Below are 19,230 nucleotides of genomic sequence, written 5' to 3'. Positions count from 1 at the left end.
CTGGGAAGGATAAGAGCCTTCTGACTGCAAGCGCTGACCACCAGAGGCAGGCACAAGAAGGCCAGAGCCCAGAAGATTTCAGGAGCGCCCATGGGGAGGGGGATAGATCCAGAGAGCAGGGCCCCACAGGGAGCTTCCTCCAGAGAGCTGGGCTGGCCTCTGGGGCCACAGCCAGCCCAGACAGGGGCGGCCTGGGAGGGCCTGGTCACTCCTCGACGGGGGGCAAGGAGGCAGCTCACGCAGCATGGGGCCCTGGACAGGCCAGAGAGGGCTTTCTGGAAGAGGAGGGAGGCAGAGTCCCGGGTCTTGGGGTCGACCAGCTCCACGGAGGGAGAGGGGGGGACCGGAGCTTTCCGGGGGGCTCAAGAGGGGGCTTGGAATCCGGGCTGGGACTCACGGGAGGCCAACAGCGAGGTCGCAGCAGAGACGGTGCAGAGCCAATGGGAGCCTGGGAGGCAGGGTCCTGGCAGCTTGAGGCTGGAGGGCTGGGGGAGCGGGCCCCTTGGGGAGCCCAGGCTGGTCCTGCAGGGTCTGGCTTAGAAGGGCAAGGGTCAGAGATTCTGCAGGGGGAGAGCCTGGGTGAGCTGAGGGGAGGGCACGGTTTGAGTGGTGGGGTGGGGAGACGCATGGCGGGCCCAGGGTGGGGCCACAGGGCTGGCCCAGGGGGTGCTGGAGGCGACCATGGGGCAGAGGGTCCTGGAGCACTGGAGCCTGTAGGAGGACGGGGCTCTAGCTCCATGGCAGGCTGGGGCCCTGAGAAAGGGAGCGATGCTGACCACAGGGATGCAAGGGGCTCCTGGGGCTCAGGGGCATCTGCAGGCTGGCACCTCCAGGAGCCACCTATATCTGCGGGTGAAAGCTTCTTCCAGGGCCGCGGAGCTCCTGAGGCCAAAACCGGGGCAGAGGCAGATGATGGAGGCCCAGGGGGTCCCGGGGGCTGGGGAGAGGGCCCACGGGGGCTCAGGACAAGGGAGGGCCCAGAGTCCGTGGGGGCCTTGGGTGAGGTGGGCCGCAGTTCCAGCGGGGCCCAGGATCCCCGGGCCTGGACTGCCGGTCGGAGGGCTCCAGGCGAGGCTGTGGGCCCAGGCCCTTGGGATGACACTGGGTCCGACCCCAGCAAAACCGGGGCCCAAGGCAGGCCTGGAGTGCTGGTGGGCGGTGGGGAGCGAGGGGGTGAGGGTGGCCCCCAGGCGGCGGGGCTGACCGGGTCTGATGCTAGAAGCCACAGGCTCAGTGAGTCTTCAGGCCCTGGTGGGACCCTGGAAGACACGGACGGGTTGAGAGGCTCAGGGGCCATGGGGTCTGAGCCAGGTTTCTGGGACGGGTCCCGGAGCTTCAGAGAGAAAGCACCCAGAGGTGGGGTGGGCCACGTGGGTGGCCTCGGAGGCCCGGAGGGGATGGAGTCTGGGCTGGGTGAGGGCTCCGGGTACCCCGGGGGAGCAGGCCTGGCCTATAGAGCCGGTTTCAGTGATGGCTTAGGCGGGCCAGGAGCCGTGGGTTTCGGCCGTGCTAGGGGCCCGGGGGGAGCAGAGCCTTGGGACAGGGGTGGTGGCAGCTGGGGCTCAGAGGTACCCGGGGGCACGTGGTCTGGAGGCAGAGATGGTCGTGGTCCTGCAGGAAGGGCGTCTGAGGGACCTGAGAGCCTCGAGAGTGGTTCGGGCGGCCCAGACAGGGGCCCTGTGGGTGGGAGCAGCGTGCCTGCAGAGGCTGGGGGGGCCTCCAGAGGCTGGGGAGACAGCGGCCCTGGGGGCAAGTATCTTCCTGGTGGCCGGGGCCAGCCTGGGACAGCAGGGTCAGTGGGGAGAGGCGGCCTGGGGGCCTCAGCTGCAGCAGAGACTGTTGGGGAGGGACGCGCAGGGGCAGAGCCGGGGGGCTGGCGGGGAGCGGGGCCTTGGGGTCGGACTGGAGATGATGCGGGCTGCAGAGCCCTGGGGGGTCTGGGGGCTTCTGGAGAAGGAGCGGGTGAAGATGGCTCTGGGGTGTTGGGGTCTCTGCAAGCGGCAGGCCAAGTGCATGACAGGGGTGGAGCCAGAGGCCTCGGTGTGGGGGTCTCTGGAGCTGGGGCTGGTCCTGGGGGTGCTCCCGGGGGCCCCGAGGCATCAGAGTCTCACGCTGGGGTGGCCCTTGAGGGCCGGTGGGCTGATGCGTCCGGTGAACCGCTGGGCTGTGGGGATGGGTCACGCGCTCTAGGGCCTCAGTCAGTAGGAGGCACGTCAGCTTACGGAGGAGGGTCCAGGGGTCTTGGGCCTGGTGGGGTAGAGCTAGTGGGGGAGGCGGCCTTTAGAGATGGTGTGGGGGGCCCTGGAGGAAGAGGGGCAGGGGCTAAGGCAGGTCACAGGGGTGGTTTAGGGGGTTCTGGGGAGTCAGGGTCATGCGGTGAGGCAGGCTATAGAGAAGGTTTAGGGGGTTCTGGAGGAGTTGGGGCAGGCGCTAAGGCTGGTTATGGGGATGGTTTAGGGGGTTCTGGGGGAGTTGACTCAGGGGCTAAGGCTGGTTATCGGGATGGTTTAGGGGGTTCTGGGGGAGTTGATTCAGGGGCTAGGGCTGGTTATGGGGATGGTTTAGAGGGTTCTGGGGGAGTTGATTCAGGGGCTAGGGCTGGTTATGGGGATGGTTTAGGGGGTTCTGGGGGAGTTGATTCAGGAGGTAAGGCTGGTTATCGGGATGGTTTAGGGGGTTCTGGGGGAATGGGGGCAGGCGCTAAGGCTGGTTATGGGGATGGTTTAGGGGGTTCTGGAGGAATGGGGGCAGGTGCTAAGGCTGGTTATGGGGATGGTTTAGGGGGTTCTGGGGGAATGGGGGCAGGCGCTAAGGCTGGTTATGGGGATGGTTTAGGGGGTTCTGGGGGAGTTGACTCAGGGGATAAGGCTGGTTATGGGGATGGTTTAGGGGGTTCTGGAGGAATGGGGGCAGGCGCTAAGGCTGGTTATGGGGATGGTTTAGGGGGTTCTGGGGGAATGGGGGCAGGCGCTAAGGCTGGTTATGGGGATGGTTTAGGGGGTTCTGGGGGAATGGGGGCAGGCGCTAAGGCTGGTTATGGGGATGGTTTAGGGGGTTCTGGGGGAGTTGATTCAGGGGCTAAGGCTGGTTATGGGGATGGTTTAGGGGGTTCTGGGGGAATGGGGGCAGGCGCTAAGGCTGGTTATCGGGATGGTTTAGGGGGTTCTGGGGGAATGGGGGAAGGCGCTAAGGCTGGTTATGGGGATGGTTTAGGGGGTTCTGGAGGAATGGGGGCAGGCGCTAAGGCTGGTTATGGGGATGGTTTAGGGGGTTCTGGGGGAGTTGACTCAGGGGCTAAGGCTGGTTGTGGGGATGGTTTAGGGGGTTCTGGAGGAATGGGGGCAGGCGCTAAGGCTGGTTATGGGGATGGTTTAGGGGGTTCTGGAGGAATGGGGGCAGGCGCTAAGGCTGGTTATGGGGATGGTTTAGGGGGTTCTGGGGGAGTTGACTCAGGGGCTAAGGCTGGTTATCGGGATGGTTTAGGGGGTTCTGGGGGAGTTGATTCAGGGGCTAGGGCTGGTTATGGGGATGGTTTAGGGGGTTCTGGGGGAGTTGATTCAGGAGGTAAGGCTGGTTATCGGGATGGTTTAGGGGGTTCTGGGGGAATAGGGGCAGGCGCTAAGGCTGGTTATGGGGATGGTTTAGGGGGTTCTGGAGGAATGGGGGCAGGCGCTAAGGCTGGTTATGGGGATGGTTTAGGGGGTTCTGGAGGAATGGGGGCAGGCGCTAAGGCTGGTTATCGGGATGGTTTAGGGGGTTCTGGGGGAATGGGGGCAGGCGCTAAGGCTGGTTATGGGGATGGTTTAGGGGGTTCTGGAGGAATGGGGGCAGGCGCTAAGGCTGGTTATGGGGATGGTTTAGGGGGTTCTGGGGGAATGGGGGCAGGCCCTAAGGCTGGTTATCGGGATGGTTTAGGGGGTTCTGGGGGAATGGGGGCAGGCGCTAAGGCTGGTTATGGGGATGGTTTAGGGGGTTCTGGAGGAATGGGGGCAGGCGCTAAGGCTGGTTATGGGGATGGTTTAGGGGGTTCTGGGGGAATGGGGGCAGGCGCTAAGGCTGGTTATGGGGATGGTTTAGGGGGTTCTGGGGGAGTTGACTCAGGGGCTAAGGCTGGTTATGGGGATGGTTTAGGGGGTTCTGGAGGAATGGGGGCAGGCGCTAAGGCTGGTTATGGGGATGGTTTAGGGGGTTCTGGGGGAATGGGGGCAGGCGCTAAGGCTGGTTATGGGGATGGTTTAGGGGGTTCTGGGGGAATGGGGGCAGGCGCTAAGGCTGGTTATGGGGATGGTTTAGGGGGTTCTGGGGGAATGGGGGCAGGCGCTAAGGCTGGTTATGGGGATGGTTTAGGGGGTTCTGGGGGAGTTGACTCAGGGGCTAAGGCTGGTTATGGGGATGGTTTAGGGGGTTCTGGAGGAATGGGGGCAGGCGCTAAGGCTGGTTATGGGGATGGTTTAGGGGGTTCTGGGGGAATGGGGGCAGGCGCTAAGGCTGGTTATGGGGATGGTTTAGGGGGTTCTGGGGGAATGGGGGCAGGCGCTAAGGCTGGTTATGGGGATGGTTTAGGGGGTTCTGGGGGAGTTGATTCAGGGGCTAAGGCTGGTTATGGGGATGGTTTAGGGGGTTCTGGGGGAATGGGGGCAGGCGCTAAGGCTGGTTATCGGGATGGTTTAGGGGGTTCTGGGGGAATGGGGGCAGGCGCTAAGGCTGGTTATGGGGATGGTTTAGGGGGTCCTGGGGAAGTTGATTCAGGGGCTAAGGCTGGTTATGGGGATGGTTTAGGGGGTTCTGGAGGAATGGGGGCAGGCGCTAAGGCTGGTTATGGGGATGGTTTAGGGGGTTCTGGGGGAATGGGGGCAGGCGCTAAGGCTGGTTATGGGGATGGTTTAGGGGGTTCTGGGGGAGTTGATTCAGGGGCTAAGGCTGGTTATGGGGATGGTTTAGGGGGTTCTGGGGGAATGGGGGCAGGTGCTAAGGCTGGTTATGGGGATGGTTTAGGGGGTTCTGGGGGAATGGGGGCAGGCGCTAAGGCTGGTTATGGGGATGGTTTAAGGGGTTCTGGGGGAATGGGGGCAGGCGCTAAGGCTGGTTATCGGGATGGTTTAGGGGGTTCTGGGGGAGTTGACTCAGGGGCTAAGGCTGGTTATGGGGATGGTTTAGGGGGTTCTGGAGGAATGGGGGCAGGCGCTAAGGCTGGTTATGGGGATGGTTTAGGGGGTTCTGGGGGAATGGGGGCAGGCGCTAAGGCTGGTTATGGGGATGGTTTAGGGGGTTCTGGGGGAATGGGGGCAGGCGCTAAGGCTGGTTATGGGGATGGTTTAGGGGGTTCTGGGGGAGTTGACTCAGGGGCTAAGGCTGGTTATGAGGATGGTTTAGGGGGTTCTGGGGGAGTTGATTCAGGAGCTAAGCTTGGTTATGGGGATGGTTTAGGGGGTTCTGGAGGAATGGGGGCAGGTGCTAAGCCTGGTTATAGGGATGGTTTAAGGGGTTCTGGGGGAGTTGATTCAGGGGCTAAGGTTGGTTATGGGGATGGTTTTGGGGGTTCTGGGGGTATTGATTCAAAGGCTAAGGCTGGTTATAGGGATGGTTTAGGGGGTTCTGGAGAAGTTGGGGCAGGGGCTAGGGGAATGGAGTCAGGGAGTAAGGGAGGTTACAGGGGAGACTCAAGAGGACCTGTGGCGATGGGGCCAGAGGATGAGGTGGGCTTCAGAGATGGTTCAGGGGGATTTGGAGGAGTAGGCTCACTGGCTGGGGTGGGAGAGGATGGTGGATTCAGAGGCCAGGAGACCATGGGGCATGGCTCCGGATACTGGGCGGCCTCAGAGGGGCCTTACAGTGGCACGAGCCCCAAGGATGGTCCAGAGGGGGGCAGAGGGACGGGCCTGGTGGGAGGCGCAGGTGCGGGGCTGGGCTCCGGCATAGCCGGACGGCCGGGTACCGTGGATGGTGCAGCTCATGGGGACGGCCCCAGGGGCGCAGGGATGCTGGGGGCTCCGGAAGGCCTGTCGATGCTTTCAGATGGGCGGGGTTCTCAGAGTGGTTTGAGGGGCTCTGGACGCCCAGGTGCCCCTGAGGCATGGGGGGCTGTGAGTTCTGAGGGGAAGTCAGGTATCACAGGGCAGCGAGATGGCTCTGGGCTCCCGGGGTACCCCGGGCACAGAGGGGCTCCCAGTGGGGAGGGCGGGGCTTCCGGGGTCCCTGATGATCGGGGGGCATTGCAGGGTGAGGCCTGGGCAGAGTCAGCTGCTCAGGAATCCACACGTGACCAGGACTCCTGGAAATCAGGTCCAGGGGTGGCAGGCAGGGGTCTGGCATCTGTCCAGGGGGCATTGGCCCCTCAGGGTGCCGGGGCCGCACAGCTGGGTGGCAAGAGGGTGGGGGCCGGACGGGGGGTCCCTGTGGGCGCAGGCCAGGGTCTGGATGGCAGCCAGTTGCCCGCAGAAAGGGGCAGATCCACATCAGGGCCCACTGGTGGGCGCAGGGAAAGACATGCGTGGGGCCCAGGCAGGGAAGACCAGGGGTTTGGCCAGGACAGCTCTGGAGCCTGGGACCAGCCCCCAGGCCCCTGGGTTTCGAGCTCCCTCCAGGAGGAAGACGCCATTCACAGGGGGACCCAAGAAAGGCTAGACGGCTCCTGGGGCTGGGAGGGGGCTCCAGACGGAGAGGAGGCTGGTGGGGGGCGAAGCCCAGGCTTCCTGGATGGCAGAGCTTCGGGTCTGGGAAGGAGCAGGGCTAGTGGCCCAGGGGACTCAGGTGTCCCCGGAAAGGGGACTTCTGCTGGTGGGGAGGACGGCTTCTCTCAAAAGCCTGGGGGTTCGGGACGACAGGGAGCCCGGGATGGCCTGGATGGTCCCTACGGCAGAAAAGAGCCTGGCGATGGGTCATGGGGTCAGGGGCCTGGCGGTCCACCGGGCGCAGGACACAGGAGAGGAAGGGGCTCCCTAGATGCTGAGGATGACAGGGTCCATGGCCCAGAGGCCCTGGCAGAGTACGAGGCGGTGGATGAGGCCGGCGTGGCAGAGAGGAGGCTGGGCCCATACAGGAGCAGGACTCAGACCTGGTCCAGGGTCGATCCTGGAGCAGCAAAGCGAGGTGGGGCGGATGAGGCCAGAGACCTGGGGCAGCCGCCTGGCGGAGAGGACACAGGGTACCCTGGGGAGTCCCCCAGCCACCTGGGCAGTGGCAGAGCTGGCAGAGATGGCGGATCAGACGCCTACGGCCGGAGGAAAGACGCCACCCTGAGCCCCAGATCCAGACGCAAGCCTGGCACTGGTGGCTTCTCTGAGGACGCCCGAGGTAGGTGCCTCTCCGTTGTTCTGGCTCTGGGGGGTGGGGGCAGGGGTCTCCCTGGACACCGGGGTGCAGGGCCACCCCCAGGCCTGCCTCTGGGCCCGGGACTTTGTTGCTATCCCTGAGCCCCATTTCCAGGGATCTTTTCTCCAATCAGGAGGCTACTCTTCCTCCTTGCGTGGGTGGGACGCAGGCTTCTCGAGGCTGAGAGCCCTCCTGGTGTCTGTCTTGACCCCCTGTGTCCAAGGCACTGGACTTGGTCACCTAGACATCCCCTTGGGTGACCTAGGGCCCTTCATCTCCCTGGGCCCCCAGACCCCCTGTACCAGCCTGAGCCCTGCAGAGAAAATGGGGTGCTCTGGCCTTGCTGGCAGGACATGTGGCCCCCAGGGTGCAGCGGGAAGCTGGGCGAGGCGATCCCTGGGCACCCAGCACCCCTCCCCGCTGTGCCCCTCCAGGCCCCGCCGGCCACTTCTCCCAGGGCCTGGCTGACACAGAGGTGGAGCGTGGGGAGGCCGCCGTGCTCTCCTGCACCCTCACACGTGACCTGGGACCTGGAGCCTGGTTTAAGGACGGAGTCAAGGTACTGCCCCCCCGGTCCTGCTGACCCCCGCTTTGCCAACCAGCCTGCGGGGGAGGGCTGAGTGAAGCAGAGGGGTGCAGACAGCAGCGGCTTTGCAAGAAGGAGATTTCACTCTTTGCTGTAACGGCGCCGACTCTGGGAGAAGTTTACATGGTCAACAACTTGGTGTGTTTGGAAAGGGCTGTCTCTTTGAGTGGACGTGTTCTCCACCCAGTGCCCCCCGGACAGGGCCCTGGCCCTCCCGCTACCATCCAACCCGCTGTCCTGTCCCAGCACCTGGTGAAGTCTGTCCTTCGGGCTCCGGACTCCCTGAGCAGCCCCCACCCCTCCACTAACACCTCAGTGGGGGTAGGCCCAGGGCTCGGAGCTCAGCTTCGTCCTCAGCTGGTTTCTGGGCCAGTAGTGCTGCCCACTTCATAGGTCGCTGGACGGCTAAGGATACGCTAAACGGGGGCCTGGCTCCTGCCGAGCACGGACGGGCGTTCCTTCCCGCAGCTTCAGTAACAGGCCCTGGCCAGCTTTGGGAGGGGCTGCACGGGGTGGGTGACTGGCCTTCTGTGGCCTCGTTCTCAGCTCAGCGCCCAGGACGGAGTCGCTTTCGAGCAGGACGGGCTGGCGCACAGGCTCGTCATCGCCCAGGCGGACGGGACGCGTGGCGGGAGGTACAGCTTTGCAGCTGGCGGCCAGGAGAGCGAGGCCACGCTGACTGTCCACGGTGAGGGCCGGCCCCCGCTCCCCGACAGGCGGCTCTCAGCCAGTGACGTGCGCCAGGGCTGAGAGTCTGGACGTGTCACAGGCCTGCGGCCCCCGTCCAGTCTTGCTCTCCATTGAGAGGTTGATGCTGTTGTAACGAGCAGCCCGAATGCTTCCCCTCCTCGTCAGCATGTCCTCGGGGAGGTCCAGCCCCCGGGGACCCCCACCCCTGACTCCCGGGCCTTGTGCTCCCCAGACTCCCTGAGGCCCCTCCTCCCCCACCCTTGACTCCTGGACCCTGTGCTTCCCAGACCCCCGGGGCCGCTCCTCCCCCAGCTCTGACTCCCTTGCCCTGTGCCCCTCAGATCCCCCAGTCATCGCTCCAGACGTCACCGCGCAGCTGAGGGAGCCGCTGGTGGTCAAGGCTGGGAAGCCAGTGACCATGAAGGTCCCCTTCCAGAGCTGCCTCCCAGTCCAAGCCACCTGGAGGAAGGACGGGGAGGAGGTGGCCGGCGGCAGTGGCCGTGGTGCCCAGGTGGCCGTAGGGGACGGCTTCACACGGCTGTGCCTCCCCAGCGCCAGCAGGCAGGACCGTGGCCAGTACAGCGTCACCCTGAGGAGCCAGGGTGGCTCCACGCGGGCCGAGCTCACTCTGCAGGTCCTAGGTGCCAGCCTGGCCCTCGCCCCGTCCCGGGCCCCGCCTAGCCCCCCACGACACTGACCCCCGTGCGTGCTGCCCAAGACCAAACCTGCCCGAGCTGGGCATGCCCTCCTCACTCTGATTGGAAGATGCAGCTTAGAAAGACCCGGGGGCTCCTTGGGGGAGACTGGCTGAGTAGATACTAGGGGTATTATACTATACTATAGGGCTATTATACTATACTATAGGGTATTATACTATCCTATAGGGCTATTATACGAGGGCTATAATGGGGTGGGTGGTGGTCCCTGCCTGGAGTCACGTCAGTCGGGCTCCTCGTGGTCCACATGGAGGACCCAGGCAGGAGGCTCTGCTCTGTAGCCCATGGCAACCGGGGGCACTGCGTGTGGCCGGAGCCCCTGCAGGCGGGTGCCTTCCATGTCGTTCCCGAGGGCTGTGCGTGTCGGGGGTGGAGACCAGGGCCCCTCGAGGTGAAGCCCGCCTGGGCCTTCCACTGCAGGCAAGCGTGTCCACTGAGGCGGGGAGTGTGGCTCCCCTGTGGCTCCCCTGACCCCCCCTCTCTTCCCGCTCCTCTTGGGGGTCCCCAGACAAGCCCCAGCCCCCGCAGGGCCCCCTGGAGGTGCAGGACAGCCACGGGGCTGGAGTCCGCCTGCACTGGCGGCCCCCGAAGGACGACGGTGGCCGGGCCCTGCAGCACTACGAGGTGGAGCGGCGGCAGGCTGGCCGGAGCGCGTGGCTGAAGGTGGGCGAGCCCCGCTCAGACAGCACCACCTTCACGGATGCCCACACGGAGCAGGGCAAGAAGTATGCCTACCGCGTGCGGGCCGTGACCGCAGAGGGGCCTGGGGAGGCCCTGGAGTCCGAGGAGGTGCTGGTGGCACCTGAGGGTGAGAGGACGGGGGACCGGGGCGGGGACACTGCTGGGCTCCACGCCGCGCCCAGAGGCTGGGCCCTGAGAGACCCCAGCTTCTCTGGGACCTGGAGGCTGGGTCAGTGGGCAGGACGCAGGGGTCTTGTCCAGCTGTGGCTCTGTGGGGCGAGGTGGACGGCAGAGCCGCTCTCCGAGGCTCATCCTCCTTCTGGGGCACCTCCCAGGGGCTCGAGGCAGAGGGGCTCAGGGCCGGCTCTTGTCCCCTCCCGATTTGTGTCACTCCTGCCCCAGAAGTGTGGGCTGGCTCCCACCCTGGCCTCCCTGGAAGGGGCTGTGTGTGGCCTCCCCCAGGGCCCGCTCCTCCTCCAGGTGCCCCCCGGGAGCTGGGGCCTCGCCCGGCCCCGGCTGACCAGCACCTCCTCCCCCGGCAGCTCGGCCTGGGCCCCCGCCCCCGCCGTCCATACTATCGGCCTCCAGCCAGGGCGTCACTCTGTCCTGGACGGCGCCCGGGGGCCCCGGCAGCACCCACATCCTCGGCTACCTGATCGAGAAGCGCAAGAAGGGGAGCAACACCTGGGTGGCCGTGAACCAGAAGCCAGTGCCCGGTGAGCAGCCCGGGGGTGGTGGGCATCATCCTGGCCTCCAGAGCCTCCCTGGACCCCAGGCCCGGGTCCTTTGTTGGGGCAGCATCAAGCCAGATGACTTAACTGTTTTGCTTTTCCTTTGTTCGTCTGGCTGTGCTGGGCTGGGCTTCATCTCGCTGCGGAGAGCAGGGGCCCCTCTGTAGTCCGGGTGCGAGGACATCGCACAGCGAGCTTCCCGTGCAGAGCAGGGGCCCCTCTGTAGTCCGGGCGCGCGCGCATCGCACAGCGAGCTTCCCATGCAGAGCAGGGGCCCTAGGCCTGCGGGCTGCAGTGGCTGCAGTAGTTCAGCGCGCCCGCCCTACTGAGTCGATTCTGAGAAACTGCTTTCTGGGCCCAGAATGAACTCAGAAAAGCCCATGCCCAGGCCCGCAGGACAAAGAGGCTCAGAATGCCCGGCAGGCCGTGCTCCTTGGGGCTCAGCCTCCGTGTCTCTGAAAAGAGGGCATATTGGGCTCTGCCGCTGACAGGCTCCCTTTAATCGAGGTGGGACAACAGCTCTAAAGCAGAGGGGTGCTGAGCTCTGGGGGCGCCTGCACCAGGCTGCCTTGCAAGGCAGGGGGGCGCCGAGCGCTGGGGGTGCCTGCCCCAGGCTGCCCTGCAAGGCAGAGGCAGAACCGCACAGGGACCCTGAGACCCTGCACGGCGCCCTCCGCCTGGAGAGGACCAGGCCTCCCGGCGCGGCAGCAGGATGCGTGAGCTGTAGGGCCAGGCTGGTCCCATCCGGGCGTCGCCGGCCCTGTCGGGCAGGACTGATGTGCAGGGGCCTCCCACAGAGAAGAAGTGGACGGTGGGGGACCTGCGGCAGGGCTGGCAGTACGAGTTCCGGGTCACGGCTGTGGCCCCCTCCGGCCGGGGAGAGCCTGGACCCCCGTCGGAGGCCGTCTTCGCCCGCGACCCCATGAGTAAGTGGGGTACCGACCCCCGGGGGGCCGGGGTTGGGGGGGAAATGAAAGTGGAAAGGCCTTAAGGGTGAGGAATGATTTAGGGAGCCAGCACTGAGACAGACCCAGGCCAGAGGTGGGGGTTGGCAGAGTCCCACCCAGAACATCCCTGGGTCAGTCCTCTCCCTGGCTCGATTCCTGCAAGCTCCCACTCCCTCCCGTGAGGAGGCATCATCCCTGGGGGGTGGGGGTCACAGGGGAGCCTCACTGCCAATTTTCCATTCGCTCATCACCTACCGGGCACTGGCATGGTCCCAGGAAGCACGTGCGGGCTTGGGAAACTCCCGGTCTAGAGCAGCACTGCCCTACCTGTGGTCCCAGTGCCCACAGCAGACAGCCGGGACGCCAGGAGAGAAAGCTGCCCCGCTTTGTTTGATCCGCATTTCTCAAATTCGAGCACAGAATACCTTTCCCACGAAACACCCATCAAAGTGTCTCTCCACAGCACATGGCTGCCCTGTGTACCTCCCCTGAGCTCTTACCCTCAACAAGCCCCAGGCGTGCAGCAAGCTCCTGGCCGCTGTGGATCGGCCGGAGGCATCCTTCCGTGTCCGCCGGGCCCTGAGCTGGGTGGCTATGGGGCTTGGACAGACTCAAGGAGTCTGGGGGGCTCCCCCAGGTGGTGCCCCAGGCTGGGAGGCCAGAGCCCTGGGCCACTGTGCAGCCCACAAAGCCCTTTATACACGTCACAGCTTTGCTATGAAAACCTCATGGGCAGATGGGCCCCATTTTACAGGTAAAAAGCAGAGTGTGGACTAGGCACCGAGGAGGCAGTCTCGACCAGCTTAAAGCTTGGAACAGAAAGACGCAGAATTCTAGCGTTTAGGGATCCTGGGACCCAAGGACGCATCAAAGAATGCAGCAGCTTTGGGAATTACGGGTGGAGTTAGGGGAAGGGGGTTGGCAGGCTGGGGAGTGGGTGGAAGGAGCCGGGGGAGGCTTCCTGGAGGAGGAGAGCTGGGGTCGGCGGTGCAGACACAGGAAGAGCCCAGGACAGGGTCAGGGTTTGGGTCCGGGCAGGGGCTTTAGCAAAGAGCTTAAGAGAAAGGAACCCCCGGCCGCCCACCCAGGGAGGGTCCACTGCGCGGGGCCTCCCTCAGGAGAGGTGATGCCACTCCTGATGGCCCGTGGTGCCCGCCCAGGACCCCCGGGGCCCGTGAGGGATCTCCAGGTCACGGACACGTCACACTCCAGCATCACCCTGAGCTGGGCTCGGCCCGACACCCAGGACGGGGATGAACCGCAGGGCTACGTGGTGGAGCTGCGCAGCTCGGCCAGCCTGCAGTGGAGCCCGTGCCACGCGGGCACAGTGCAGGGCACCACCTACACGGCCAAGGGGCTGCGGCCCCGGGAGAGCTACCTGCTGCGGGTGACGGCCGTGAACGACGGGGGCCCTGGCCAGCCCACTGTCCTGGGCTCGGCGGTGGAAGCTGTGCCCGTCTCGAGTGAGTCCCCCTCCCTCCTCCAGGCCAGGCCCTTCCCGGGGCCTCTCCCTAATTCAGAGAAGGGCCACATCCTGGGCGGCTAGCAGGGGCAGGGCGCTGGGCGAGGGAGGCCTCGCGAAAACGCATTTTCATCACAGCTCATGCCAAGTCCTACCAGCTCAGCACTCTCCCCAGATTTCAGATGAGGACACTGAGGTCAGGGGTCAGGGGTGCGCTGCCCTGGACCTGGCCGCTGGCCCTCAGCAGAGCCCAGGTGACCGACCCCAAGGCCCAGGTTCGCTCCAGCACTCTTTGCTGCTTCCTGAGTGTGGCTCGAGAGGGCCCGGTGCCCCTCAGCTCCTGCCCGGCTCCCATCAGAGCAGAGGGCCCCCAGGCCCTGTTCCTTGGAAGCGGGACCGCCTCTTCCCGGGGCGGGCTTTCATTGCTGGAGCAGCTGGCCTGTCTTTGGCGCAAGCTGACACTGGGCCGTCCCAGTGGAGCCCAGGTGTCCGTGTGATGACAAAGGGGACGCACAGAGAAGAGGTCCCTGCATCTGTGTCCAGGGCCCAGAGGCTTGTCCTGGCCCTGCCCCCACTCCAGGGCTCTCCCGCCACTTCCTGCCTCAAGTGGGTCGTTGTCTCATCACAAGACACAGGAGTTTCTGTGCCGGCCTGACCCTGAGGCTGCCCACCACAGCTCCCCTGCAGGAATCCCCTCCAGCCCCCTCTCCAGGTCCTACAGGGCCCCCCATCTGATGTCCCACGGGGTCTCAGCGTCCCAGGGCTGCCCAGCGTCCCCCTGCAGCCCTGCCCGGCCATAACCAGGGCTGGGGCCCAAGTGCAGAGGGAGCTGACAGGCCACCCCGTGTGTTCCAGTCCGCCCCAAGTTCCGCATGGACGCCGGCATGAAGGACTTGCTGACGGTCAGAGCTGGGGACACGGTCCGCGTGCCCGTCTACTTTGAGGTGAGCACACGTATTGAGCTTCGGGGGACAGTGTCAGCCCTGAGGGCCTCCTCTCTTTCCTGCTCGTCGGGGACCTGGTTCGTGCTGGAAGTCTGGCGGTAGAGAGGAGTGTGGGCGTCCCGCTGCAGGCAGCCCTGTGCTGAGCGCCAGCCGCCGCTCCGCTCCCGTCTGCGAGCCCTCTGGTGGTGGCTCCCGGGACTGCGCCTCTAAGCCCACCCCTACTTCCCCTTGGTCTGGGAAGGGGGTCCTGGACTTCAGAAAGTGTGAGCACGCGGCCTGCCTCTGACCCAGGACGACCTCCAGCAGCAGCACTGTCTGTGGGCACGTGGTTGAGCAGCCAGGGAGGTTAGAAGCACAGGTGGCCTGGATTCAAATTCTGACCCCAGCCTGCACTGACTGACTTTCAACACACATCTCAACATCTGTGTTCCCACGTCCTCTGTCAAATGTGTTTAATAGCAGTAACGTCTCAAAGGGTTGTTCTGAGGATTCAAGGAATCCGTAATTGAAAGCACATAAACAGTGCTGGGCAAGTGGCAAGTACCCAGGATGCATCGCCTGTCGTTATTACTGTTGCTACTGCTGTTGTTAAAGCCATCGTTGTCTGTGTAGGAAGCTCACAGGCGGCAGAGCCAGATTCAAACCCCACCTATCTCTAAATTACGTGTTCTTAACTGTTAGACCATGATGACAACAGTGGTAACAATGACAGAAACGTGGGAGACGCACTGAGCGTCTGCTCTGTCTTGGGCCCTGTTCTCTGAGCTTCCCATGTATCAGTCATTTCTCGGTTCTCAGACAAGCCTGTGAGGTCGGTCACTGTTCGTGGCCCCAGGTGACTCATGCCCAGTGCTGAGAGAGAGGGTCGCGGCCATCGGGCAGGGTCAGGCCCCCATCCTCTCCCTGCTGGGCCCCTGCAGGGACCCCCGAGTCACTGGCCTGGGGCCTTGGCACCAGCTGGTTGGTATTCTCCTCCCATGAGTGCTCCCCTCCCACGAGTGCTCCCCACTCCCCCCTGCCCTTGTGCCCCCCGTCCGGTGAACTGAGAGCCAGTCATGCTCTCCTGGTCAAACCTCACAACAGCAGCTCATGGCTCATGAAACGAAGCCCATGTGTCTGCACGCGTGCTCTGTGCAAGGCCTTACCCCTCAGCCGCCCTGCCTCTGCCTCACCCGCTCATTTCCCCTCAACCCTGCCATGCCCACCCGTCCACCATCCTTTCCCTAGCCAGCTCTGCCCCAGGGCCTCTCCTTGCACCCGCACCTCAGCCCAGCGAAAAGCCGTCCCTCCTACCAAACTCCCTCTCACCCCCTCTCCTCCATGCCCAGGCTGCGCCCACCCCGGAGGTGACCTGGCTGAAGGACGGCTTGCCCCTGCCTAAGCGGAGTGTGGCCTCCGTCAAGGATGGCCTCACCCAGCTCCTGGTCCCGTCGGCCAGCCTCGACGACAGCGGCGTCTACACCGTGGTGCTGAGGAGCCTGCGAGGGGAGGAGGCCACCTACAGCTTCCGCCTCAGGGTGGCAGGTGAGGCCGGCCTGCCCTGGGCTGGACTCAGACGGGCCACTCCCAGACCCTTGCTGGGCGCCCACCCGGAGGGAGAGAGCCGGAGGGGCCGGGGGAGCGGGGCTTCACCGTCCTCCTGCCCTGGGTGCCTGGGGACAGCTGAGCACAGTCTTCAGGACCCGCTGTCCCTCCTCTGGGTCAGTGAGCAGAGACAGTCACCGCCATCCCATCGGCCCAAGGAGGGCTAGGAAGAAATGTCCGTGGTCCTCACCTGGGATGAAGGTGGTCCCCCGGCCCGGCCCCAAGGGGCTTTCTCAAACCCAGAACTAACCACCAGTTGACAGTGGGGGCTCTGTAACTTGGTCTTATGGAAGCCCCACTCTGTTCCCGTGTCCTGTGTCACGAACAGGCCAAAGTGGATCCCAATGAGCCTCTTCAGAGGCGTTCAACCCTCCAGCAGTAACTGCAGGGCTTGCCCAGTTCTCTCTGGTCCCCTGTCTGGGGAGACCGTGTCTTCCAGGGCCTTGGAAGAAGAGGGGGCCTGGGAAGGACTTGGGAACCCAGGAAGGATTCGGGGACCCAGGGTAGGACTTGGGGACTTAGGCAGGACTCAGGCCCTGGAGCAGGACATGGGGAGACAGGGCAGTTCTCAGGGACTCAGGTCAGGACTCAGGGACTTGGGGCAGGACCTAGGCCCTGGCAGGATAAGGGAACCTGGGCAGGACTGGAGCCCCGGGCAGGGCTCAGCAGGGGCCCCGGGCCCAGTCAGGCGCACACGAGCCCCAGCCTGCCCGCTCTGTCCCTACAGCGCGCCCGCGGGCGCCAGGGCCCATCGTGCTGCGGGAGGGCACGCTGGGCTCGGTGACCGTCGAGTGGGAGCCGTCCCCGGACGAGGCGGAGGCGGGCGACGCGCCGCTGCACTACGCGGTGCTGATGCGCACCTCGGCCCACGCGCCCTGGTGTCCGGCGGCCGAGCGCCTGCACAACTGCCGCTTCACCCTGGTGGGCGTCCTCCCGGGCCACGAGTACCACTTCCGCGTGGTGGCCAAGAACGAGCTGGGCGCCAGCGAGCCCTCGGACACGCGCCAGCCCTGGGTCGTCCCGCGCCAGCCGCCTGGTGAGCTCGCCGTCCAGGGCGCCAGGGACGGGGTTGGAGGCGGGGCCCCGCCCCTGTCCTCAGGCTCCGCCTCTGCGGGGAGAACGCGAGGGCCGGGTGCTTCTCAAGTCAGAGGCGGGCGATACAGTAGACAGAGGTCAGTGCTTCTCTGAAAATAGTCCTTTGCGATCAGACAGATTCGAAACTTCAAAGCAGTCGCCTGAAAAATCAGGCCCTAAAATCAGATGTACATTTTCACGATTTCTAAATTTCACGATTTTCTAAAATGGAAAAGTGTCCGAAGGTTCCACACTCAGATGCATCCGTAGGTAGTTAGGGCCTGCTCAGTTTTCATTTCTTCTTTTGATTTCTTCTATGTTCCAATTTGCCCACAGTACGTGTGTGTTAGCTTGTAGTACAGGGGGGGAAAAAAAAAAAGAAAAGAAAATTTTAAAAAAGGATAAAAAAAAATGAGTACAGCAGCCTTGGGGTCAAGTTTGCAGGCGAGATGTCAGGGAGCCCCGGCACGCCCGCCTCCACCAGGAGCTTCCCACCCACGGCTCCCCACCGCCCTCCCGGCTCTCTGACCTTCCGCTTTCCGCTACAGACAAGGTCGCGGCGAGGGCCCCGAGCTACCGGGAGCCCGACCTGAGCCAGAAGCCGCGCTTCCTGGTGGGCCTCCGCCCCCACCTGCTGCCCCTGGGCAGCGAGTGCTGCATGACCTGCGCCGTGCAGGGCCAGCCACGCCCCCACGTCTCCTGGTTCAAGAACGACCAGAGCCTGGCCAACCACCCCGCCGCGTACACCACCGACGTGATGGGTGTGTGCTCCCTCGTCATCCCCAGCGTCTCCGCCACGGACGGCGGCCAGTACAAGGCGGTGGCCGAGAACACTCTGGGCCAGGCGGTCAGCACCGCCACGCTCATCGTCGTGGGTGAGGCTTCCCGGCTCGGGCTTAAGCTGGCTGGGGGGCCGGGGGGCGGGGAGAGCCAGGGGGGCAGCCCCAGCTGCTTTCAGGGAGCCCCCTGGGAGGGTGGGCTGGGGCCAGGCCGGCAGGTTCGCAGCCTGGCTCTGTGTGAACTCCCTTACTTAACGTCTGCCTCTGGTCTTTCTGGGGCCCTGGTTTGCTCATCTGTAAGATGCGGTGGGCAAGATCACAGGTGAGCAGCTCTTGGCTTGAGGGGCTGCATGCTGCCCGCCTAAGTGTCCCGGAACAGCCTCGCCCCTGTTCTGAACGGGAGAGAAAGCCGCGATGCCCCTTTGTGAGCATGCCCAGAGACGGACACGCGGTGCCCCCGGGCCACACGGCTCTCTTGTCAATGGTCTCCTTTTCAGTAAGGCAGATCATATGTGTTAATAAGAAAACATTTCCCCTGATAACATCTTATATTTTGAAAAGCAAGAAGGAAAAGTAACTCCTAACATTCTGAATTATTCAGAATTGACTTTTGTGCAGCGATGACCCTTTCAACCCTGGGGAGGAACATTTCGAAGTGCCTGGCTCATGTGCACACTAGTGTTTGGGGACCCTAGGGGCCGGGGAAGAAGAACCTGGCCCAAACTCAGAGAGCATCTGGTGGCTGTGGCCCCGTAGCAGAGCTCCCAGGCCTGGCCCACTGCGGGGTTGTGTTGACCTTGGGACAAGCCAGGCACCCTGGTCCTCTGTGTTTTGCAGAGCCCAGCGATGAGCCCCGCCGCACAGTGGAATGGCCCTGCCCGGCCCCTCAGCCGGCGGATGACCGCGAGTCCCTGAAGCTCCACTCCTCATACCACGCCCGCCTGGGGAGCCCATCCAAGGGGGTGGAGGATGCTGGCCATGCCCAGAGCCTCAGGGGAGGGCGAGCAAGGGGGAAGCCTCTCCAGGGGGGCGCGGAGGCTTCAGGGAAGACAAAGAGGAAGCAGGCGTTCAGACTCCCAGCCTTGAGCTGAGTCACTGGACTGCATGGCCTCGAGGCTCCCGCTTGGGGGATCAGAAGGCAGGCGTCTGTCTGCAGGATGGAGTCTTGGTCCTCGATACCCTGGGCTGGGCTGTTAGAGGGAGGTGGGGAAGAGCTGGGTCTGTGTGCCCATGGTGAGGGGAAAGCGAGGGGTCAGAGGACCTGGGCGGGGCCGGGGCTGGAGGGCATGTGTGTGTTTGTGTGGATGTGTGGGTGCATGCTCTTGCCTGGAGAGTCCCAGGGACCGGGGAGCCTGGTGGGCTGCCGTCCATGGGGTTGCACAGAGTCGGACACGACTGAGCCACTTAGCAGCAGCAGCAGCAGCAATGGACGCATGCACGCTAGGGGGAGATGCTTTCTGTGTGCTGTTTCTTCATTAAAATGCTGGCTAACACAGGCAAACCGTCTGCAGATGAATTTGGGGTCTGCACGCTGGGGAGAGATGGATTTCCTGTGCGGAGTCTCTGTGCCAGCCTCCAGGGCGACAGGGGTGGGGGTGGAGGGAGGCCGGCTTCTGGCTGGAGGGAAGAGTTCGGTTGGAACTGGGCTCTTCTGCAGTTAGTTCCAAGGGTGTGAAAGCTGAGCCTGTCCCGAGGGTCTTCGTGGTGGAGAGACCTCCCTGAGCC

General features: G+C 64.2%; 1 protein-coding gene across 1 annotated transcript in view; it reads left to right on the top strand.

Moving 5' to 3' along the window:
- The window catches only part of IGFN1 (immunoglobulin like and fibronectin type III domain containing 1), a 30,859-nt gene extending 11,853 nt beyond the window's left edge, over positions 1-19,006 (top strand). The window contains exons 12-24 of the mRNA XM_086343097.1: positions 1-7,293; positions 7,746-7,870; positions 8,444-8,585; positions 8,929-9,228; positions 9,812-10,111; positions 10,527-10,700; positions 11,513-11,641; positions 12,823-13,125; positions 13,980-14,068; positions 15,397-15,592; positions 16,380-16,688; positions 17,275-17,601; positions 18,343-19,006. Coding sequence (XP_086199223.1) covers positions 1-7,293; positions 7,746-7,870; positions 8,444-8,585; positions 8,929-9,228; positions 9,812-10,111; positions 10,527-10,700; positions 11,513-11,641; positions 12,823-13,125; positions 13,980-14,068; positions 15,397-15,592; positions 16,380-16,688; positions 17,275-17,601; positions 18,343-18,596 — 9,941 coding nt within the window. The 3' untranslated portion in view covers positions 18,597-19,006. The remainder of the gene's footprint in view (positions 7,294-7,745; positions 7,871-8,443; positions 8,586-8,928; positions 9,229-9,811; positions 10,112-10,526; positions 10,701-11,512; positions 11,642-12,822; positions 13,126-13,979; positions 14,069-15,396; positions 15,593-16,379; positions 16,689-17,274; positions 17,602-18,342) is intronic.
- The last annotated feature ends 224 nt before the right edge of the window (positions 19,007-19,230 follow it).

The sequence above is a fragment of the Bos grunniens genome, chromosome 16 (genome assembly GCF_055505025.1).
Source record: "Bos grunniens cultivar Pamir isolate PY7600 chromosome 16, Bosgru_T2T1.0, whole genome shotgun sequence".
Classification (NCBI taxonomy): domain Eukaryota; kingdom Metazoa; phylum Chordata; class Mammalia; order Artiodactyla; family Bovidae; genus Bos; species Bos grunniens.
This window is presented reverse-complemented; position numbering and strand designations above follow the sequence as displayed.